This window comes from Acanthochromis polyacanthus, chromosome 20 (assembly GCF_021347895.1).
Source record: "Acanthochromis polyacanthus isolate Apoly-LR-REF ecotype Palm Island chromosome 20, KAUST_Apoly_ChrSc, whole genome shotgun sequence".
NCBI lineage: Eukaryota > Metazoa > Chordata > Actinopteri > Pomacentridae > Acanthochromis > Acanthochromis polyacanthus.
The window spans coordinates 16,043,642-16,069,228 of record NC_067132.1 but is presented as its reverse complement, the minus strand read 5'-3'; the positions used below and the strand labels follow the sequence as shown (position 1 = coordinate 16,069,228).

General features: G+C 39.8%; 1 protein-coding gene across 1 annotated transcript in view; it reads right to left on the bottom strand.

Annotated features, from left to right (window-relative positions):
* cntnap2a (contactin associated protein 2a) overlaps nt 1-25,587 on the bottom strand; it is a 372,045-nt gene that overhangs the window by 19,622 nt on the left and 326,836 nt on the right. Inside the window, exons 19-22 of the mRNA XM_051940310.1 lie at nt 24,207-24,425; nt 16,203-16,439; nt 10,492-10,725; nt 10,082-10,215 (exon numbers count right to left, since the gene is read on the bottom strand). Of these exons, the coding sequence (XP_051796270.1) occupies nt 10,082-10,215; nt 10,492-10,725; nt 16,203-16,439; nt 24,207-24,425 (824 nt within the window). The remainder of the gene's footprint in view (nt 1-10,081; nt 10,216-10,491; nt 10,726-16,202; nt 16,440-24,206; nt 24,426-25,587) is intronic.

Genomic DNA, 25,587 nt, shown 5'->3' with positions numbered 1-25,587 from the left:
CCTCTCTGTCTCTCAACACACACACACACACAAACACACACATACAACATATCCTAATTTGATTCTTTCCAAAAGCCTGGTCTCTGCGGAGCATTGTGTGGGTTTTGCTTTCCACGGTGACTGGAGGGTGGGATAATGGGACACAATTAAATTGCGCTCAGCTTATTTACTTTTATCTGAGAAAACAAATTGGCTGCACAACCAGGGAGGGCGGGTTGAGTCTTGAAACCCCACAAAAAGGTCCACAGAGGGAGACAGCCAAGGAAGAAACCTCATTTTTACCAAACTTTGTCAATTACAACCGCAGTTACTGGGATCCCTTTTACGCTGCAACATTTAGACAACACGCTTGTCTCCTTTAAGTGCTGCTGCTGCCTCTTTAGTTACATAAAGCTGACATAAGCAAAGCAATCAGGGGTAGGACAAAAGAGAAAATTAACAATGGGTGAAATCTATTTTCTTAACTATGTGCTCTAAAGGAATCTAATTTAGCCAATGTGCTATATCTAGCCAAAGTAATTTGGAGTACAGTGTCTTAGTTTCGTGGCACCTCGCTTTCCTTAAGCCTCGTGTCATCCTGTGGGTTAAAACTGACCTGTTTTAAAGTTTGAAAATGTGGAGGAAAAAAATATGTTCATAATAAAACTTCTGATTAATGTTTCTGGGAAATCTTTGAACATTTTTTGGTGGGAAAAAAAGAAATATTAAAAATGTTTCTTGAGAATTTTCACATAAAAATCAGCCAAAATCCAGCGAATTTCGCTGGATTTTGGCTGATTTTTATGTAAAAGTTCTTAAGAAATATTACAAGTTTTACTGATATATATGGAATCATTTTAGACATTTTTAGGATTCTTTTGGAAGATTTTTACTCATTTTCTGAAAATATTTACAAGAATTTCCTTGCCAAATTTGGGGGATTTTTTGTTTTTAAAAATAAAACTTTCAAGGGAAAGTTTTCAGGAATTACTGGAATTTTCTTCCTGACTGTTTTGCAAAATTTCAGAAATTTGGGGAATTTTTCTGCTGCATTTTTGGATTTCTGTCTGACAAGGAAACATTATTTTTCAGTTCCCGTAAAGAGGACAACAGAAGGATTAATGATATCTGAGGGATGAAAACACTCCCGTTACAGATTAAACACCGGACAAGCTAAGTGCAAACGTTTAAATTCCATTGTCCCCTCGGAGAAATGCTTGAACTTTATTTCCAAGTGAACTCCTGAATTATCATCGCAGCAACTGGTGGACAGAAGAGGAGGCAACAGAGATAAAATGACTGACGCCTGAAGGGACACGTCGCTTTCATCTCCACACCCTCGCAGTGTGAGAGAAAGGGAAAGTCAGAGATGGCGAGATGGGAACTTATTTTAATCTCCCCTTGGTGTGCCTTTGATAGTGAACGAACCTAACGAGACCTCAGAGGCTGCACACATTTCAGCAGGTTTTTGTGTTCACATGCAAATCTTTGCCTTCGAGAAAGCCTCAGGATTCTAAAAGGGTTAGGTAATCTAAATGCATCAAAGTGGGTCTTTGTTGCAATATTTTTTGAGTCTACTTTCTTTATCAAAACAGTTTTTCTATCAGTCCTCTGCTCTCTCTTTCCCTCTAATCTGGCCTTTTCTTTGGTCTTTAGTCCTCTCTGGCTCTAGTCTTCCCACTTGTTCTCCATCTTTAAACGTCTTTAAACTAAACAGTAGCTTGTCTAAATGCCTTTAAGATTTGCAGCCCTGATAACAGAGAAGCGAGACCTCTGCAGCCGGAGGTAAACAGTGCACTGCTCCTTACGCTCTGGAAATTGAATTTGATCCACTGGCAGGCCCACCAGCATAACTGACTTTTATGGCATCTGCCTCAAATCTCTGCCTCTCACTCATTCTGTTACCTAGGATGAAAGCAGCAAGGCCTTTGATGAGCACGTAGGCAAAGCAACAACAGGAGGGTTAAGTTCCAAAGGCCGAGGCACGCAATAACAAAACTGGCATTTTAGAATTTAATGGATAATGCAATAATCTGGGATCACATTTCAGTGTGAGGAATTAGCAGGTGCATAATTCAGGACATAATAATTTGGTTTATAAATTCAAAAGCTTTCGTCAAACATCTCAACATTTGTGCTCAACTCTGTACAATTTATTTGAAAAATGACAAATCAAAGAATTTGCTGAAGGAGCCAAACTCGAATAAAAAACAGTCTGATGTACTGGATGTTCATAAATTAATATTCAAAACGTTTAAATAAAGAGGTAGACAAAACAAGGCAGAAAACCACAACGGTGACATTAGGGAGGGATCGATAATCGGCCTGGCTGATTATCATGGCCAACATTTTTCTAGTTATTGGTATTTTTATTGACCGATTATTGATAAATGTGCTACTTCGGGTCTGATGCAGTCTCCTCTCTCTGTCTGTAATCATTCTGTGGCCTCAAAACACAAGGCGTCGCCACAAACTAGGAAATCAGCTACTCTCACAGAGGCTAAAGCTATGCTAATGGGTAGCGGCTAAGTTAGAAGGCAGCCACAAATTACCTTGTAATAGAGTCTGGAAAACAATGCTTTAACATATGGACCTTAGTGGGAAATAAAGGTGACAGAACAGGAAAATATTAAGGAAACAGAGAAGAACAGACGTACACACGTGGACAAAATTGTTGGTACCCCTCAGTTAAAGAAGGAAAAACCCACAATTCTCACTGAAATCACTTGAAACTCACAAAAGTAACAATAAATAAAAATTTATTGAAAATTAAATAATCAAAAACAGCCATTACTTTTGAATTGTTGATTAACATAATTATTTAAAAAAACAAACTAATGAAACAGGCCTGGACAAAAATGATGGTACCTCTATAAAAGATTGAAAACTATTTGACCAGAGTGACATGATTAACTCAGGTGTGTCATTTAATTGACATCACAGGTGTTTCCAAACTCATAATCAGTCAGTCTGCCTATTTAAAGGGAGACAAGTAGTCACCCTGCTGTTTGGTGAAAAGGTGTGTACCACACTGAACATGGACAACAGAAAGCGAAGGAGAGAATTGTCCCAGGACATCCGAAAAAAAATTATAGACAAACATCTTAAAGGTAAAGGCTATAAGACCATCTCTAAACAGCTTGAAGTTCCTGTGACAACAGTGGCTGATATTATTCAGAAGTTCAAGACCCACGGGACAGTAGCCAACCTCCCTGGACGTGGCCGCAAGAGGAAAATTGATGACAAATTGAAGAGACGAATCGTTGGAATTGTATCTAAAGAGCCCAGAGCAACCTCCAAAGAAATTAAAGGTGAACTCCAAGGCCAAGGTACATCAGTGTCAGATCGCACCATTCGTCATTGTTTGAGCCAAAGTGGACTTCATGGGAGACGACCAAGGAGGACACCACTGCTGAAAAAAACTCATAAAAAAGCGAGACTGGAATTTGCAAAAATGCATGTTGACAAGCCACAAAGCTTCTGGGAGAATGTCCTTTGGACAGATGAGACCAAACTGGAGCTTTTTGGTAAGGCACATCAACTCTATGTTCATAGACTCAAAAACCAAGCATACGAAGAAAAGAACACTGTCCCTACGGTGAAACATGGAGGAGGCTCAGTAATGTTTTGGGGCTGCTTTGCTGCATCTGGCACAGGGTGTCTTGAAAGTGTGCAAGGTACGATGAAATCTGAAGACTATCAAGGCATTCTGGAGAGAAATGTGCTGCCTAGTGTCAGAAAGCTTGGTCTCAGTCGCAGGTCATGGGTCTTCCAACAGGACAACGATCCAAAACACACAGCCAAAAACACCCAAGAATGGCTGAGAGAAAAGCGTTGGACTATTCTAAAGTGGCCTTCTATGAGCCCAGATCTGAATCCCATTGAACATATGTGGAAGGAGCTGAAACATGCCATTTGGAGTCAAACCTGAGACAACTGGAGCTGTTTGCTCATGAGGAGTGGGCCAAAATACCTGTTGACAGCTGCAGAACGCTCATTGACAAATACAGAAATCGTTTAATTGCAGTGATTGCCTCAAAAGGTTGTGCAACAAAATATTAAGTTATGGGTACCATCATTTTTGTCCAGCCCTATTTCATTAGTTTGTTTTTTTAAATAATTATGTTAATCAACAATTCAAAAGTGATGGCTGATTTTGATCATTAAATTATCAATAAATTTTTATTTATTGTTACTTTTGTGAGTTTCAAGTGATTTCAGTGAGAATTGTGGGTTTTTCCTTCTTTAACTGAGGGGTACCAACAATTTTGTCCACGTGTGTATATGCAGGAGACAAAAAGATCAATCTCAGTCGATCCCACATAAACAGAGCCCTAATTAAATCCTACTTCTTTATTATGAATTCAGTTACAGTCACCCTTATTAATGAAGAAACCTAGCTCTGAATGGCAGGTTCTCCGCTATCACATTTACATTTAACACATATCGGTTCCAAATAAAGATAAACCCTAACCGTCCACATGTTGGTCGATCATTATCTGACATAATATCAACCATGAAGCTGATACAGTGAATTTGTGAACCTTTTCTTCTACATGTTTGAAAAATACTTAAACATGTTAACAAATTTAATGAACATTCAAGTCTTGTAGAAGGTTAGCTTTTAACGATGCATCTGACATCCTAATCTCTACAATTCCATAGTTTCATTTCACACTTTTATCCAATAATATGTTTACAGCTGAGAGCAGATACAACACAAGCAAGGATCTAGTCAGGAGGAAACAACCTGGATAAGTGCCAAAAAACAAGTTCAAGTGTGATAATAGGACCTTGGTGCCTACAGGCAGTGTGGGAGGTAATAGGAACTTTTTTTTTCCTTTTTGCAGTCTGTCAATCTCATTATCAACCTGAATACAACCTGAGACCCTCTGGTGGTTTTGACCCATTCTAAGCAAAACTACAATAAAAAAGTGATAAGATGATTTCTACTGAGGCCTTTTGGCTGTTTTTAAAAGTGCTATACGAATAAATGAATGAATGAGCGAAGGAACGTATTAGCATTGTTTTTATTATTATTACACCCACTTGATTCAAGCAACATCAGCAACAATTTGGAGCAGTGTTTGTGTTCATATGATCGAAGTTTCATGACACTCTTTAGTCCTTTGTGGCTTTCATTACTTTTGACAGCAAAAACACAAATCCTGCAATAAAACACTGAGGAACTGCAGTCAGGTGATGATTTCTAGCAATGTTCACATACAAGCAGTCATCTGATCCACTGCTGATACAGAAATACTGATGACAGCCCCTTTAAGCTCCTGCAGCAAATGTGTTTAGAATGTGAACAAAGGAACTTTTATCAGTGACTCTCAAAACTTAACAAATATCACTATTTCACTGAATAAATCAGTGACTTTTAACAATGGAACTGGGTACTGGTGAACCACAGCACACTGTCAGCTCAGTTGTAATAATTTACTTCATGATGAGGCTAAATTCACGTTAAAGGGAAGTTAAAAGAACAACAGAAGCAATCACAAGGTCATCATTTTAGCTAATAATAGGCTGCTGACCTGTGACTGTCGTGCTTTTATACGCTGGCTTTGTACTGAACTGAACATAGCAGCTTATGTTAACGGGAAATGCAAAACTGAGCCGAACCCAGTGAGAATCCCTGCTGAATGCTGCGGCAATTTGAAGTGCATCTGAATTGATGTGACCACTTAGCTCAGGAAAAAAAAGAGAATGAACTACACAGTGAGTATCGGTGCCCCAGAGTGCAGTCTCTTTTCCTTCCCAGTGTGCCGAGGGGCATGCCAAGCACACTTCGGGTGGGATCAGAAAGAATACATTACAATACATTATAGGGAGGTGTGGCCGGTCGCATTCATTACTTTCACCCCCTTTAAACACAGGGCAGAGTGATAGTTTGGAAACCCTGTGGAGAGTTTGTCTCAGAAGAGATTCTGTCGTATGAGACGTGCAGAGCTTCAGAATCTGAACAGAGCACATCAAACTGCACATTCAGTTACCTGCAGTGAAGTGTTTTATTGGCATCTGCATTGAAATAAAATGCTGTCGTTTCTATGTATGCTGTAGGAGGCAAGCTGACAACCCCTGTTAGCGCTGTCTACTTACCACCTAGTCATGCTCAGGATTTTTGCTGTTGTTATCCTCCTGAGCAGAATATGTCCTGTTCCTCGCTTCTCATTAGTGTGAGTTATAGTCATGGTCGCCTGCTATAAGTAAATAAACTACTACTAAAAACCCTCGAGGTTATGTGAGAAATCAGGGGGTGGGAGGTACGGAGAGATAGCAGGAGGGTATTGGAACTAGACTGAATAATGTAGATTTCTTTTTTTAGTGGGCCAGTGTGAAGCCTTTATAGCAAGTTGACCTGACAGAATCTCACTTGTGCATGCGTGTCTGTTGGTATGCATGTCCACATCTGTTTATGTGTGGATATTAAGCACATGTTTGTACCTTGAAAAGAGCCCCGAGGCGGTGAGGCAACATGAAAAGTTCGACTCATCAAAGTTATCTTCGTTAGCACACCTTCTGGCTCCACTTTTCATTCCCTATCTATAAATTTGATCTATTTTCTCTCCCCATCTCTCCCCCACAGTTCCCCTGATAATCTACGCTTTTTTTTCTTCTTCTTAAGTCCAAAATTACCACATCATGCCCACCAGTGTTCATCTCAGCTCTTAAACCGCTTTAATGTTTAAGTTTTGAATCATTAAAGCGTTAAAAAAAACTTTAAAGATTGTTATTTAGAGCAGAGGCTAAACTGGGAATACACACTTGGCGGTTAATAGTTCAGTCACACACACCAAGCACTGGGATGAACATCAGTATTGCCAATCCAGACACAACTAAGCCAGACACAAGCAGTGAAATCACAGCGTGTGCACGTCTGCATGTGTGTGTATGTGTGTGTCAGAGTGATGAACGGAGAATCTTACAGTTGCTCCAATCACTTTCTGTGCCAGTAAAAAAGGGATGTGTTATGCTCAAGCACTCCCATCGGAGTGATCAGCGGCTGCAGGATGTGATTTGCTCAGAAAATGAGGACGATTTCCATTGGATGTTTCGGTTTAATTTTCTTGCTGTCTGAATTTTTCACCGTAGGATGTGAACGTGGGTGATGAGATTCCAGGATGGATGTGCGCGCCGTGAAAGACATCCTTTCTCCCAGGACTTAAGTAGAAGTCGAGATGCGATGATTAGAGGTCCGCGAGAGTATTGTGATGTACTGTTGCCTGCATTTTGTTTCACGTAATCAAAGCAACACTGAAAACACTTCAGTTGGACGAGTAATAATCACAGGAGACATCAAAGACCTAAGCTTTACATTTAATTGTTTCATTAATTTCCTTCCCACCCCCTACATGTTCTAAAAGTATCAATTCTCTTCTTTTCCTTCTGCAAGATTCGGTTTTCTAATTCATTACATTCATGTTCTAGTGTGAAAACACAGTGATTAGGTCAATTATCTCTACAAATCCTCTCTTCATGCTCTATGGATGCTTGTTTTCTTGTCTTTTTTGCAGTTATGTGCTGCAAAAGCACCATTATATTTCCTCAATTAAACCACCCTTGCATCAGATAATCATCAGCGTTTGTTGTTCATTGTATTCCTACCATGAATATAATGACAGTGTAGAAAATATGAAACTCCACTGATGCCTGCTGGAGAATTAAAACAGAATGAAACATGATTTTCAATGTAAGCAAACTGCTGGAAAATTGCGTACCACATGTTTATCCAAACTTATGCAAGGAGGATCTGTAAAGCTGGTTTTCAGAGGAAATGAGTCATGCCAAGTTGATGTAATGACTTCTTACGGCCACTAGGGGGTAGGGGGCCTCTCTGTGAGTAAATATGTGAGAGTGTGATTGTCTGAATACACAGACTTTGTGTCTAAGAAATATAAATATGCACACTGTGTGAAATAGCTGAACTATAGCAATGTAAATCATCCAAATGTTAGAATCTGCAACACTTACAGAGCAGAAGTCACATTACATGATGTGCAAATTCTGAATTCTACACGAGGCCTTGCATACAAAAAACTGTTGTTCACATCAAGAATTCAAGTTTTTTTCTTTTTTGGTTCCCATTTTAGAAGACAAACCCCCTCAAACTGCTCCTGTAAATACAAATGTATTCAGATCAGGATGCAATCAACCAGCAGCTTTTACAAGTGGTTGCCATCCACTTAGAATCTTCTTTGAACTTGCAGCCTGCAGCCAAATTTTAGCATCTCAGCCCAGAACAAAGTCTGCAATAGTTTAGCTGAATTCTCACTCCATCCCTGACAGCTACCGACTAAGGCTTGGTGGTATTGATCTGCGCTAAGCTGTTCAGCTGCACAAAAAAACACTCAAGAGCATGAAAACACACACGCAGACACACACAGACGCACGGGTCACGCATGCACGCAGACACGCGGTGTCTCTTGAGCTGTATCACATCCCCTTAAATATTTGCACACAAGCACAGATGCATGCGATCACAATAACACAAGCGCATACACTCATGCAAACGCACACAGATCGATGCACTTTCTGTTGCTATACTTAGAGGCTGTCTACTGGAAGTAGATTAACAGTGGCAAAGGACAAGCAGTTTCATCACAGCAGAAGACAGAACAGGACACTGCACTCCCCTCTGACTTATTGGAAAAAGCGAGTTAACACCGGCTGAGCTTGTGTACTTGAGAGTGAGTTTATACTATATATGTGTGTGTGTAGCAGAATTATCATCCCTGCGCTTCAAGGTTTCCTCTAAGCAGGATCTTGAAATTGAAGGCTAAGTTTTGCTTTGAGCATAAAGTTTAGGGGTCATTCCAGACTTGGAGGACATTTGGGCTGCAAAATTTTTTGAAATAATTACAATTTTCTGCTCCATATTCATCAATAATTGGTAATAAACTATCAAAGGCTGGCATCAATGGTATCCTTTTTATTCCACGTTTTATTTGTTGTTTGCTAACCCTACTCTAATCATTGTAACAGGGATGCTAATCCATGCTAATGTTAGCTTTTTGTCAGCAGTAGAAGTTAGATATTTAGCTAGCTGTTACTGCTGACCAAGAAGACAAACCTACTGATGGAAAAAAGTCAAAGGAATTTGTCTTTTCCTGATAATATGTATAACAGGGTTGCATGAGGTCTAGTGAGACATTCAATCAAGGCTGACAATGTTAGAAAAATATGAAACACAGAAGAGAGGACATAGCTTTACTCTGACCATTCTTTGGGAAAACTGTTTGATGATGTTAAATCCAGCGTTTCATGTAATTCACTCTTTTCTTCTTCTTCTTCAATCATGCTAAAAAGGTTATGGAAACAGGGCTGTTGTGGGACACACGTTCCATGCATAACAAATAATGTTAAAATATTATGTATATTAAAAAAATGTTCCCACAATTTTAAGAGACATCAACGAAAACAATAATACCAAAAAAGGAAATTGAAATCTATTTTGAACTGTTATTTGAGATTCAATTTGGTCATCAGGTGGTGAGACAAGAGAAAAATGACATTTTAGGGGGAACTCCAGACTGATTTGGTGTTTTAAAAATATTTTCAAACATTGTTTTCTCCTAGTTTTTTTTTTTAGATTTGGTCTCAGGAAAAGTAAATTCACACAGTAACTGCATGTTTTAGTATTTTGTACATGTACTAGTTTTAAGAGACAGTATAAGACATGGATGATTGACAAACAAAGGCGTGAACATTGAGGATTTCAGGCCTTTAACTATTTGCACTTTATGAAAGGCTCTGTCTAGAAAGCGCTTTTCTCAAATAGTAGCACTGCAGGGTAGGTTTAACCCAGTCAGTTTTAATTCTTGTTGTCTTTGTTTTACTAACTGTTTTTTATACGTCTGTAATCCTCTATGTTTATCTTTTATGTGTGGGACAACGAATGGAAATTAGCCTTGTACTAAATTCAGCATATTTACTGCAGCCTTGTGTAAACTATTATGCGATTGTATCTTCATTAATATGCACTGTCCCATCCGAATAAATAAATAAAATAAATAAGATTATTTGAAATTAGATGGGTGGTAGTTCTGGAATTACCCACAGAAATTATGTGCTGCAGAGTGGTTGAATGTGTTTGTACCTGGATGGTGATGCTCCTGTTGAGGCGGGACATGTTAATGCTGTGTGGCTGTCCATTGGCCAGGTTGCGTGGGTCCACATCAATAGCAAATGGCTCCCTCAGACCGCCCAGGTTGTAGCGCACCTGCAGGGTACCTGAACACACCAACAGGAAACTGAACTGGCACCGGTATTTTGCATTACTGTGTCTGTGTGCATAAATTCTGAAACACTAGATGGCACTGTCATTTTTTTAATGTGTCCATTTTATCAAAGCTTGTTGCTTGCCTGCTCAGTGGGAGGTTGCAGTCTCTGGAGGCTTTTTGGAGATTACAGAACTTTCTAAAGTGTGCCCACAAGGACAGCCTTTAAATGTGCTGCAGACCTCGCTAATGAGCAGCAGTAAATGGCGTGTGTGTGTGCGGATCTCACCATTCTCTCTTAACACCACAGCCAGATAGTCCTGCGTCTTGGAGCTGACGTACATCAGAATGGCCGGAGCGTTGGACGTGCTAAAACTGAAGGCCACCTCCTCCTTTGTTAGGTTCACTTCGTGTGGTGTCAGCTGGTGCGTCACAACCTTTGCATCCTTACTGGCTCCTGCAACTGCTTCAGGCAGGAAGTTGTACTTAATCAGCGTTCCCGCTTCGAAGAAACCTCCGACATCTGGGTACGAGGAAAGAAAAACGCACATATGACACAAGCATACACAGAAATAACACAAGCTACAGCATGTGTGCCCAGACAATTGAGCAAAGAAGGAAAATGCAGCAAGAAAGGAAGAAACTTTCCAACAAAAACAAGTCACTGGAAGCCGCAGAATAGACTCAACAGAATAGACTTACTATCTGGACAGAAGGGAATAACACACACATATAAATATGGCTGTGTTCAGACGGTGGAGTATAGACGGTGTTAAATTGCTGTGCTCTAGCATCTGAAACCAAACAATACACTGTTTACCAGCACATTAACAAACCTAATGGCATATTTCAACCATTCCAGGAGGCTTATTGATTCTCGTAATCAAACACTGAGAAGAAGCCGCCTTATTTTTCTATAACCTACTTCTGTAATGCAGGTTGTTTGTGTGCACTGTCAGTGAAAGAGGAGATAAAGGCATAATGCGCGTGAAATTAAAGAGAATAGTAACAGGGAAAGCAGAGAAAATAGGGTTGTGTGTGTGTGTGTCTGTGTGTGAAAATGCCCCGGAATATTTCTGGACATGTTCCCTGTGTGGTAGTAGAAACATGTAACTACACCCCTTACAAGTGTAGAATTCCAAGTGAACACGTTTATGTATCTTATTTAAAGCTTCACTTCACCCATCGTCTCCCACCGGACGCAGTACAATAAATACTTCAAGCTACTTAAATTTAATAGAGGGTCTTATCACGAGAAAATGGGCAAATTCTCCGACTGGTATTGTTGTACGGGCGAAACCTCGCCTTCGTTCAGGCACACCACAATTTTATTCTTTATTCTGCTGAGCACTAATATAGTTTCAAGCCTCAGAAGTCTGTCGAGACCCATTCTATCAGTGGTTTTGTGTCAGCCAGGAGAGCTTTGAAGGGGCCTGCTTCTCACTTTGTTTTCTGATGTGGCTGCACTGTTCACTGCCAATCTGTGCTGCTGGGTTTTGACTTAATAAGAGCTCATGCAATCTTTGTCCTGAGTATGGCCAGATGGTCAAACCACCACCAGGATGAAACCAGATAATTTGCAATATTTCTGCCAGTGTCTCTTAAAGTTTTCATCTGAAATCACACCTGAATTACTTTACTGTCATATATAAGGTTCAATATTCGAAACTAGATAAGGTTAAATAAGGCAAAGTAACCTAAGCTAAGCCAAGCCAAGCTATGCTAAGCTAAGACAAGACAGGATATGATAAGTAAGTGGGAAATTTGGAGTGCTGCAGCAGCAAAGATGATAGCGCAAACGTGTAGAAAACATCAGTAAAAACTAGTGGACACAATTAAAAAATTAATCAATTAAATTAGAGGCTTCGTAATTATTTAATCACATTTTTGTTAAATAGCAATATTTGAAACAATAAGTAACATTTTTCACTTTAAATAAATTCTGGTTCACAGATGAACCAATGAATAGACATATACGTGTCTATAATTTAAAATTTAGAATATTTTTAATAATATTTTATTTTGGGACATGTAGAAAAAGGTGAATTTGATGATATGAAGCCTAAATTTAGTTAGGTTTTCCCACAGTATGGCCCATAGCATAAGCATAAGTCGCTCAAGGACTTTCAAAAAGTTGAAAATCCATAGATGTATTCTGCTTTCATTGCTTCTGGGTCTGATAAATGGTGTCATTTTGATGGTTCTTTTCTGAGCAATAGAATTTTTTTATTTTGTTATTTTTGTAAACTATAAGTCTTTAATTTAGTTATTAAAAGACAGACAGACAAACCAACGCCGATCGTCACATGATTCCACCGAGGTTCCGCCTCCTTGGTGGAGTAATAACTTAAACAAAATTTAGGCCAATACTGAATATTAAAACATTAAACGATGAAAATACTCCAGTACTGTTGATGTTGTACAGATTCTTCCATATGTGGAAAATCTAATTTTGCACAGATTCCTCTGGATGTGGAAAATAACAATACATGTCCATTATGCTGAAAACAATGATATGACACAGATTCTTGCACATGTAGAAGAAACTGACATTGTACAGAGTTTTACGCACTGGTTGGAACGTGTTGATGTTGCACCACCGTGAAATATGACAGTTTTTCTATGTGTGGTCGACTGGGAGCAGAGCTGGTTGTACAATCTGACAGCAGCAGAAGAGAAGGACGCACACTAACGGTGAAGCAGCCTGTCACTGTAAACATGCCACATCTCTATTTGGATTATGGTTCAATTTGTTAACCTAGAAAAAAAAGAGACTGCTTAGCTATTGAACAGCTACATTTTATTGTCCTTGGTAAACACAGATTTTATTTTCTTTTATTTCTAAATGCATACGTGGAAAAGTAGCAGTATTCATTGTTAGCTTGTAGCTTGAATGCAGTTTTTGCTAAGTTGGAAGCTAATTCTGTTGGGCTATTGCAGTTTTATGTTTGTAAATCAGAATTCAAGTCCATTTCAGGTCATTGATTAAACTCCTCAAAATTCTTCTATGTGGATCAAAATTACTCATGTAGCAAAGTTTTTCATTATTGTGATCTCCCTGCAGCCTTAAAATGGCTTAGATGTAACTTTACATCATTGCTTCATCAAGAATGTGCAGATCTTTGAAGTCCCCTCATCTCTGCTCAAAAGCTACTTTACACTGTGGCAAATTAGAATATTGATGTAGCTCTGACATACACTACTGTTCAAAAGTTTGGGGTCACTTAGAAATGTCCTAAGCATTTTTTCAATAAAGAGAACATTAGATGAATCAGAAATGCAGTCTAGACATTGTTAATGTGATAAATGACTATTTTAGCTGGAAATGGCTGATTTTTAATGGAATATCTCCATAGGGGTACAGAGGAACATTTCCAGCAACCATCACTCCTGTGTTCTAATGCTACATTGTGTTAGCTAATGGTGTTGAAAGGCTAACTGATGATTGGAAAACAGTTGTGCAGTTACGTTAGCACATGAACAAAAGTACGGGTTTCCATGGAAAACATGAAATTGTCTGGGTGACCTCAAACTTTAGAACGGTACTGTACATGTTAGAACCGTTTGCTAGGTTTGCTACCTCATATGTCTGAATCAAAATTTCTGAAACCGTCTTATGTTCACTGCAGTTCCAAGGAGGAAATGCTCAGCTATGGTGTTGACGACTTCTTCCAACATAAAAAACACCATATGGACATGCTAACAAGGTAAACAACTTGATTTTCAATAAAATCTAATGTCAGATTGGCCATATATAATATTCCACTCTGCGCTCTCAAGGTGTCATATTAACAAGCTAACCTTAGTTTCATCAGTTTATTTGCCACACATCAGCTCCACCTGGCAGTTAGTCGGTGTAAATAGTTGACATTATGTAGTGACCGCTGTTACACCTGCTACGTGATATGCTAATCTCCACTTAATGAATGCTTATTATAAGTTAGTTGGCAAGTTTCAACTGATGGAGATCTTGTGCAACTGTCCTCACTCTTGCTATTATCTAAAGTTATAAAGCTAAACATTCCTTCTATTTTCATTCAAGCTGTAGATTATATGGAGCTTATGCGTGCCTCAGTCTTCTCTGTTTTGCTGGGAGAAAAAGAAAATACTCAAACTCGCTGCCAGGAGCTTCAGCAGCTACACAAACAATTATCTAGACGCATGAGATGGAATGAGAAAAGCTCCAGAGCAAGAGCTCTTCATGTGTGTGTAATTTATGTCGGTGTGTGAAGAAGTTTTGGAAAGGGAATTTGTGCAAGCTTGCACAGATATTTTAGTGTGAGTTTCTGTGTGTGCACGTGTGTTCATTTATATGTATGTACATGTGCACACCGGCTCCATGTGACCCTCAAGGGCAGAAAAAGCAAAAGAAAGAGAGTGTATAATAATAATACTGCAGGGTCCCCTGAGCAGTGTGTAAATATGGATACAATGGAAATGCACTATGCAATTATGGCTGACTTCATGCATTTTTCACTTGCTGGGAGGATGGGGAGAGAGTGGTGGATTAGAGAGAGGGAAGGGGAAGAAATTTGGAAAAGAACAGAGAAAATAAGAAAAGCTGCGATTGAGAGAGAAAGGAGGAAATGAGACAGCCAAAAGAAAAAAAAGGAGGAGGAATAGGTAGACACAACAGGGGAGGCATACTGGGAGCAAAGAGAGGGACAGGAGGGAAAGAGCGGGAGAAAAGAGAAGGAAAAAGTACAGTAGAGTGATGGAAATAAGGAAACACGGAGGAATAAAAGACAGAAACAGACAAGGAAGGGAAAAGTCCCGTCAGGCACAGAAACAAACAGTCACAAGGGTGTGCTCTCTCCCTTTATTTTCCTGTGACACACACACACACACACACACACACACACACACACACACACACACACACACACACACACACACACACACACACACACACACACACACACACACACACAGACACTAATCTTTATTCTCTAAATCCTGAAATGCCTGATTGGTTATGACAGAATTCAGAGGAGGTCTCTTCATGTCTTACACTAGCATATCACCACACACTGTCACCCTCTTCCACACCGCACACACGCACACCGAGACACACACTCTGCTTTTCTGTCATCTTGTCACCCCCCTGCCAAGAGCACAGGGGAAAAACACCATGCGACTTTAGGAAACAAATTAATTCACGTGTCGGGGATCAACTCTCTGACTGCGAGCTAGCAGAAAGCCTCTGACAGCGCCGCCGCTCCTCTCCCAAGAGCATTTTACAAAAACTTGTTTTGGGAAGTCAAACTTTAATTGTGTATCTAATGAATCCCTATGAAACAAACATGACGCTTTAGCAATAGCGCGGGGAGCAGAGTTGCAGTGTGACACTTCTCGTCTGTGATCTTCAAAAAACCCAAAGCTACCCACCTCTTACTGAAGTCACTTGCATTTTGTTGTTTTTTTTTAAAAACTTGATCTCAGCTCTGCATTTGCACAGCATCAGAATCAGCATTCAGCATGTGCACTCTAAAAGTCAGGGAGAATTGGTGGGTAAGCACAATATCGCTCTCAATCGATGCCTTTTATCATAAGCCCAAACACATTCAACACCGACAGCTCCAAACTGAATGGGAAGTGAGGACAATCACAAAGTGCAGCGAAAATCACAGTGGGTTGTCAGGCAATGAAGCTCATTGAAACCTAACTACTCCAGCGGTAATCCTAGTGCTGTTTGACTCTAGCTTTGTGAACTAAAAGAGGGACTACAAATGATGACATGCTTTCACAAATATGCCTCCAAAAAAAGCTGTTGGACAATTGTTAGCCAGGAGATTATGGCTCAGTGTGCCAGAGAGGTAGTTTGGTGGGTTTGAAGAAGGAAACGGGCCTTTAAGATACCTTCAAAAGTGGCATAAAAGGCTGGTGAAATGGAAACCCAAATGGCATAAAAACCCCTCAGATCGCCTACAGGGTAAAATTGCTTTGTCTTGCAAGTGAAGTTTCAAAGATGAAGACGCATTTTCTCAAATTGCCTCTTACCTTTTGTGCAAAACGGGCCATCATAGGCAGTTTCGGTGCAGTCACACAAGTAGCCGTTGTACCTCTCCACACACTTTCCTCCGTTCCGGCAGTACATCCCAAAACTTGTGCAGTGGCCTTGGCAACCGGGCTTGACCCCAGGCGTGACTCCGGCCCTTTCTTCCAAATCGAGGGTGATTCCATTCATTCGTAAAGCTCTGATGCAGCCAAGGAACCCCCTCTGACCTCCTGCAGCACCTGAAGAAGAGCAAGGGAGGGGGATGCATGAGTGTAGCAAGGATGTGCAGTAATGGGAGAAAAGAAAAACAAATAAAGACAAGGAAGGGAGGACAAATGGAAGTCAGGGTTAGGGAGGTCATTCTAAATGCAAAGCTCTGTTTTTAATCTGTTTTAGAAACGTTAATATCCTAATGCCTGGAGGAAGCCACTGATGTCATGTTAATCGTTCCGACTGTGACGCCGTTCTTGAAACAACCTTCAACTCATTTGATTTCTTCACTAATTAGAGCCAGCCTAATGAACACTGCGTCTTAATGAACATTTCATGAGCGAACACACGCAAATGGATGCACGTAAAGTACATGCTACAGCCAAACGCACGCATTTAATAACATCAAACCACACGCGGTGCACCTGATTTGAATGAGTCAATACAGGCATTAATGCCTGAGCCTTGGGGTGTCGATAGCCATTCCTCTAAAGTGCTTCCATCGTCATTCTGGCCTTGCACCATTACAGTCTAACTACCCATTAACTTGGACAAAGCAGGGCTGTTAAATAGATTAATGTGCACCTAAATGACTATTGCAATAAACACACTCATAAACATACACCCACAGGTATAGATTCAAGCACACCTACAGAGCACGGTTACGTATGGATAAACACACACATATACACTCATGTGCACTGTTTTAATATGAGCCAAAGGGCATTTTAGTTATTAAACTTTCAACGGCATCCTTTAGCTAACGGAAAAGTGTCCATTCAAAATGACATGTAAATGAGATTTCTTTTACACACAGTTTCCTCCCTCCTCCTCCTCTGTGAAAATACAACACAGAAATAATGAGATTACTAATACATGCACTTTGGTTCTCTCCAGGAAACACACCATTCACGCATCGGGATGCAGCTGGGCTTTCGTGTGCTTCCGCCCACCTTTCCAGTCCCATAAAGAATTAGACTTTTAGTAGACCTCTTAATTAATCTATTTTGTACCTCTGATTGGCTGGAGGTTTCAGCCACCTGTTTACTCAGGTTTAAATCAGTCTCTGATTAAACGGACAGCAGGCTCTGAGGCCTGTGGAGACCGAGGCAGACACGTACACACTCACACACACACATTCGCGCACACACAGGTACATACAGCTTCACTCACTAATGCTGTGTAATAGAGCCTGACTGATAGTGAATGGAGTCAATATTGGATTATCACAGATACAGCTATGTGAAAACGTATGTGCAACTAGAAACCGTTGGCTTCTTTTGGACACATTTAGAAAAGCAAACTTTTAATCTTCTCAGAAACAGCGGATGTAAAGTAAAAATGAACGCTTAAAATTGACATTTTTTAGTAAATTTCGTAATTTAGATGAGAGGTGTCATACATAAGGCCTGTGGGATGACTTTGCGAAGTGGAAAAGTTAAAGATATGACATTAATTGCAATCTTTCAATAAAAGTTGCTGCTATTTTAAATTTGTCTAGTGCACTGCCACAACTTTTATTTTTGTTGTGTAAATTTTATACATTTACAAGGCAGGAGGATAACTTAACCTTCTTCCTTAATAGTTCCCATGTAGTTAGTGTGGTGTGTCATTTCAGAGGTCAGGATTACTATACTGATGTGGAAACATCCTGACAAGTTGTAAAATATTGTATTGTTCAGTTACAGATACCCGTGACTAAATGTTTTGTGCCTTCGTAGACACACTGTGATCTGTAAGTTGTAATGCACAAATGATAAACTGTGGCAAAATGTTGTTGAAACTGCACTTATTTTTCTTAAGAAATTTCAGTTTGTTTCGAAAAATTAAGAGTTGTGGTTATTCATAGGTTATTATGCTTTGATTTTACTGGTCATTTGAGATCAAATTGGGCTGTAAGTGGCCCCTGAACTAAAATGAGTTTGGCACCCCTGATTTAGACAAAAAGACTACAATGCACATTCTACAATCACACAGAGATTGCAAAAATATGAAAGAAGGAACATCAGAGGGATACTAAAGAGCAGGGGTGTCAAACTAATTTTAGTTCAGGGGCCACATTCAGCCCAGCTTGATCTCAAGTGGGCCAGACCAATAAAATCACAGCATAATAACCGATAAATAACCACAGCTCCAGACTTTTTCTTTGTTCTAGTAGAAAAAGCACATTTGGAAAATGTTCACATTTAAGGAATTATCTTCTTACAAACAATATGAACAACCTGAAATTTCTTAAGAAAAATAAATTCAATATCTGCAGTAATATGCCTCAGTTGATCATTTACACATTACAACATCCAGATCACAGAGTGTCTACAAAGGAACAAAACATTTAGTCACGGGTATCTGGAACTGAGTGATGATGTAATGTTTTACTAGATGATCAAAATGACTAAAGTCAGACAAAAAAGAGACAACAAAAACAAGACAAAATATTACAAAACTAAGATGTAAAATAGCAAAAACGAAACACAAAACGACAAAAAATTAGGTCAACGGCAGAAAACAATACAAAAATGAGACGAAAAATTATACAAATGACAAAAGAAGACTAAAAATGACAAAAGAAAAAAACAAGACAATAAAAGAGACAAAAAAACACAAGAAAGACAAAAAAAGAAACAAAACAACAATGAAAGAAATAAAACGACAAGAAACACGAGACAAATGACAAAAGTCAGACAAAATAGACTAAAAACAACAAAAACATTACGAAAATTAGACAAAACAACAAAAGAACAATGAACAATCTAGTATTTTACTTTATGATCAAAACAACTTGTCATGGTCTAGAAACTATTTCAAATGTATAGTTTTACAAATTTAGAATTTGCAGTTAACGTGCTCTGTACTTTTTACACTTTAAAAAGTCATCCCATGGGCCGGATTGGACCCTGTGGCGGGCCGGTTTTGGCCAGCGGGCCGCATGTTTAACAGTCCTGACACAGAGTTTGTCCATGAACAGGCAGGTAAAGTTCAGGTCTTTGGGAATAATGTTCTCTGGACAGATGGATGAAAGCCAGAGCTCTTAGGCCACACTAACAGTAGATATTTTGGCACCGACCAAAGACAGTTTCTCAGGAGAGGAGCCGCACACCAGCTGTGAAGCACGCTGGTGGTGGAAATGTTATGGTTTGGGGGTAAATTTTGCACAGAAGAACGGGCAAGAAACTCAGCGAGCCCATTTCAGAGACTGGTGGACAATTATGCAAAACGCCTACAAGAAGTTATTTCTGTTCTGGCCAAGGGTATATTTAACTTTTCACAGAAGTTTCCACACAAGTATATTACATTTATTGATATTTTTGTTCAATAAATAACTGAAAAAGCTAATTTTCCATGTTTGTCTTCAAATTTACCACCACTGTCTGTATAGGCAATGTTTCGAGAAAGATCAGATTTATGTGCAGAAAAATCCATCAATTTTCATGTACTTACACATGACTGCATGTCTATTTTTGGGAATATGTTAACAGATATGCACATTAAAAATGCTCTAAAAATCAATAAGGCAGGAATAAATATTTTAAAGGTTACTTTTTAAATAAATGTATGTATGTCTGAGTTTCCTAATTTTAGTGAATATATTTTGCCTTGTATTTCTAGAGTTGTCATTACTTATAATTGCTGTAAAAATGTACTTCATTAAATATGTACATATACTATCAGTTTTGCTGTTTATGCTCAATTAGTCGATTGCTGTATATACTGTATTAATGATAGAAAAATATGTATAGTTATTTTTGTTGGCTCCAAATTTGAGGGATTCTGCCATGTTTATTGCGATAATGGGCTGTTAATTCATTAGCAACAATTAATTTTTCTTGAGTATCGTTTTGCTAGTAGCCCTAAAAATCAAGTATTGGTCAGGCTCTGGAACACACACACTTATAATGACACTCAGTCACAGCAATACATGACTGCACAGGAATACTGAGACAGATATTCAGATACATTAGCAGTAATAACACACACACAGCATGTGTACACGTCTCTTTCTTTATGAGTGTAATGTGTGTGCCTCGAGCGAATGTTACCCTGTAATGATGTGCTAATGAGAAAGCATTTTATATTCATTAGGACATATACACAGCACACATACACATGACACAAAACAGCCACATTCCTAATAAAAAGAAAAACCATGGGTGAACTTTTGACTCTCAGTATGCGCGTGTGAATGTTTTGGTGTCGACTCTACGTTTACTGAGAAAGATGTACTAATGAATAAACCTGCAGTATGTGCTTGTATACTGTAAGGCGAGTTGGTTTAAATTATCAATGGCAGTATGTACTGTGGGTAAAGTTCTGCTGAGAGTCCGATCCCACCATGAGGATAAATTTCCAATTTACACAACCAGGCTGCACATCTGCGGCACCGCTCTTCTTCCATTATCTTCGTATACGCGGGTTAATAGAACGGTGGTTTGTCTATTTCTTTCTACTTGTCTGTTTGCTGTTCAACATTAAAGAGATCTTCAGTGCAGCGTTGCTCCCACTCTGTGTTTATTGGGAATGCATTTTCAATTTGTGTTGGTTGTTGACGGGTATTTTGATTCATAGGACCTAAATGCCATTTCAAAAGCTATTCTACGCCAACGGCTTTTCCATGCAGCATATTATCATAGAACCCCTTTATTACTGGCCAGATGAGTTACATGTGTTGGGTTATAGCAGTGTTTTTCTTCGACTATCTTAAAGGTTGATAATGGCCCTGCTTCTTAGGACTAACTGCATGGAAAATATTTTAAAACAAGAAAAGGACTCAGAGAGAGCTAGTCCATGCATTTATTTTCAGTCGGCTTGATTACTGTAGCAGTATCTTTACAGGCCTACCTAAAAAAACACTCAAACAACGGCAGCAGATTCAAAACTTTGCTGCTCGAGTTTTCACTAAGACCAAGAAAAGAGATCATATCACTCCAGTTTTAAAGTCTTTACACTGGCTTCCTGTCACTGAGAGGGTAGATTTTAAATCTACCCTTGGCTGCTATCTGCAATGATATGCACATCTTTAACAAATCCATGGACCCAGACTGTAAACCGCTTCACAGCCAAAATCTAATCACTCGGTCCTTGTGTCATTTCTGACCTTACCTGAAAATATGAGCCAAATTCGTTAGTCCATTTTTGAGTAATGTTGCTAACAGACAGACAAACAGACGGACTGACAAACAGGCAAACCAATGCCGATCGTCACTGCCCCTTTGGTGGAGCAATAAACTACAATCTGCTGCAGTTCATCACACCTATATGTTAATGTATAGTGCGAGTCAAAAACAACACAAAAACAGGAGCAGTTAAGCAGATCAATGCTGGCTAAACTCTAATCACCGTCACTGTGGAGCTGAAGAACAGACGCAACAAAACACGCTATTGGAAGTGTACAGTAGGTGAGGTGAAAACTGAACTTGCTGCTGCATCAGTGTCACACAGAATATTTCAATGCACTCATTAAATGTTACCTACTGTCTTGGCAGGTGAGCGAGGCCGGTTTCCCTGTGACAGATGTCGCAGACATGCAGTGAAGAAGCAACAAGCAAGATGCCGACCCACGCAGACAGAGGCAAGGACACGAAAAAAAAGGCAGCACACAAAAGAAAGACAAAAAAAACAATCCAGACGTGTGAGAGCAAAAACATGCAAAATCAGGGGAAAAAAGAGGCGACAGTGAGCATTAATCAGGAGGGAAATCAAAAGAACAGATGGTGACATTAAATGAAATAAAATTCGGCAAGATTTATGGTCATTATGTGCATGTATGAAGTGTATTGGAGAGCTAAAAGTTAACAGTGTGAAGTAAACGACAGCAGGCTGATGGTATAACATTTACTCTCAAGGCCATTAGAGCAAATGAGCCACTGTGCAGTAAACACTAAAGCAATCAAATGCTTGATGAAGAGCATATTGATTGAGAAAGAGCAAAGGAGATGTTACAGAGACAAATATGAGAGCAAGGTGAGCAAAATAAAGCTCCTTGTTGCACTTACCCGCCTGCTTTCATGTGCGATCATACAAACACTTGAATCATACAGATCATCTTCTAGGGCGAGTTTGTTTTCTTTTCCGCCTCTTCAGTCAGTCCTACTCCTTTTTAAGTTTGATTTTTTTTTCTAGCACCCCACCTTTAAGCAGCCACATCAATAATTATCAGAGACAACTGAGAAGTGGCAGAGAACAAGCCACCATAAGGGACGATTGAGTGAGTCCGGACACAATCTTGTTGCCTGCAGGGCTCTTCTGACTCTTTTCAAAATCTCTCGAGCAAACACAAAAAGATCTCTATCTTTTCGGTGTCAGAGGGCAAATCTAAACCACTTCCCTTGAGCGGCTGGGTCACTCCCCGTGTATCACACTGTAACTTCTCAAAGCAATCTTCAAATCTGGATTAAGCATGGATTAGAGATCAGATATGAAGGAGACGCCGTCACCTTTGTGGCTGGTGTTAACTTACAGTTCTCCCTCTGCTCCCCAGCTCTCTTTACAGCATTTTTGTGCTCCACATACACACACCTGAGAATTCTCCTGTCACAGGCCAGAAAACACACATGCAAATGATTCTCCCTCGTCACGAGTCGCACAAAGACAAAACCCTTTCTTTCCATTCCACTAAACAAAAGTGCAAATACACTGAAAGGCAAATTGGGACATGATAAAGTGAGGGTGTTCCAGCAGCGTTCGAATCAGCAAAAGTGATGAGACGATGAAATTATATTATAACCGGGGATCAGGAGGGTTAAGGCTATCACATCGGGTTGCCTGATTGGAATTTGCAACAATCTCCTTTGAGCAGAACTTTCTCCATGAGATAGTCGGAAGTCTGTGATCCGCCTCAGCACTTTTCCTTCTATCCGCAAATCCCTAAAACTATTTTAGCCCCCGGAGTTTGGACTTTGGTCTATAGAGTATTGATAGCTCAGCACAAAAGGCAAAAAAAAAAACCAAAAAGAAAAAAGAAATGGAGAAGGGAAAGCAAGCACACGGAGAAAACTGGGCAGATCTTCTGCCATTTGAACTCCCGATGAGCTTTAGAGAGACTTTGTGTGGAGAGGTAGATGAAGCTATTCGGGGCCTAACTGCTGCGATAATAAAGGACTGCTGTGTTTTATAATTGATACATAATAATAGGATACAGGGATAGAGGAAATCAGAGAAGTGAAATCCTCTCTGTGTAACAATAGCATGTTAATCCAAAGACATATAAATGCTGATTTAAAGTCTTAAAGTATCAAAGAAATGACCTCTATAAGTAACATGCCCTTACTTGCGGCACAGAGGCTCAGCTTTAAATTTATTAAAAACTCTGATCACTTACTTGGATGAGTTTCCAAGGATGTGTGTGTCCACATGTGTGCATAACATTAAGTGTAACACATCCCTGCGTATGTGTGTGTGTGTGTGTGTGTGGGATTAACTTAATTAGCAGTGGCTGTGGCTCAACTGGACGGAAGCCTCTTAAGGGAGAACGCTGTGATTTCCAGTAAAGCTGGTACATCTTTAACTTCTGAAACAATCAGACGTTCTCATAGTCTGTGTACGGGGGCAGCATTACAGAAAACACAGGCGGTTCAGAAAGTTTTTTAATTAACAGTTGAATCCAATTACATTTACATGGATGGTGTGTCTGTGTGGCTGAGCTTTACACACATAAGAGTTGGTAATTGTTTCTGGGAGTGTCCCTCCTACACAGAGCGGATATTAAATTGCAATCAAACATGTGTACATGAGTCAGTCTTACACATGAGGGTAGTTAATTGTTTGGATTATGCGGGAGTGATTGAGGGTGTTTGTCTTACCCACGTAGAGCTGACTGAACAGCTCTAGTCGTGTATGTCCCTGTGCAGGAGCCAGCTGGGACGCCCGGTACGTCTGATCCAGCTGCAGCACCGCCTCTTTGACGTTCCGCTCGGCCATGACGCGATGCCACTGGTCGTCGTTGAGGGGTGTCGCCGAATGCACCGTCAGCTCCACGGGCCCGTTTCCGACATCGAAGGAGAAGGAGACCACCTTAGGAGCTGCACAAAGTAATTGATCTCAAACCCACATGAAACAAACATCACAACTTTCCAAAACCTATAACTCTGTGTTCTGTCATAGCCCGCAATGTAGGCAGATATGCATTCAATTTCTAATCTAATGGCTCATTTGTTTCCAGGCCATTCATTCGGCTCGTATGGATTTCAGCTTTGCAATACACGGCTGCTCACAGCTTCGGACAGGGCTAATCTCACAGGCTGTCGATAGGCGCCAAGAAATGTTGGTTTTGCGTGACATAAATTTGTATCGCTGCAGTTTGCATGTGTTGTTTTTCTTCAAGTTCTCGGACTTTCCCTAATTTTGTTCAGGGAAGGAAAAAGTAATGGAGGGGCAAAAATAGATGAAAAACAGAAGAAACAACAGAGAAAGTGTTCAAATAATGAGGAAAGGAAAGGGACAGCAGAAAGAGAAACAGAAAGGTGCAAGTTGGCCTTGTTTTTCTGCACTATTAATTTTTATTATGTGCAGCTGAGTGGCTGTGTGTGTGTGTGTCTGGGATGTATTACGGATGTGTTAAAGCTGTGGGATTGTCTCAGAGTTTGGTGCTACTCCGTAATGACATAGCCTAATATTTCAGCAGACCAATAGGGGGCACTGCTACACCTTTTACTACGACGACCAGGGAAATGCTCATTGATGTTTCTGAATGAAAGTGTGTTTGACCCCACCACCTGTCCATTCCAGATGTTTTTGCTACAGGAGTGGTGAGGTCACTGTCCGGTGCTTTTTAACACCTCTCGAGGGAGCAATGATGGATCTGAATATTCTCTGTGTGTGTGTGTGTGTGTGTGTGTTACGACAGAAAAACGAGCTGATGAAGAGTCAGAAACCGTTTGTGTGGGAGTGTTCATAATTAGATCTGTAGCTCAATTTAATACAGTTAAGCAAACAGCCTCCACCAGCCTGAATGTACACTATGTAGATTTCAAAGTCGAGTGGCACGTTTTTCGTCTTTTTTGGACGACATTGCTTCAGTGAATACTTACTCTTTTCGCTGTGTTTTATAAAAGCAATGAAGCAACAATGAGAAAACAACAAGGAAATTATTTTTTTACTGCTTTAAAGACCATTCACAAGTGACAAATTAAAACCCAACTGGACTCTTTTCTTCATGTTTGGTAATACTGCGGGATTTCGATA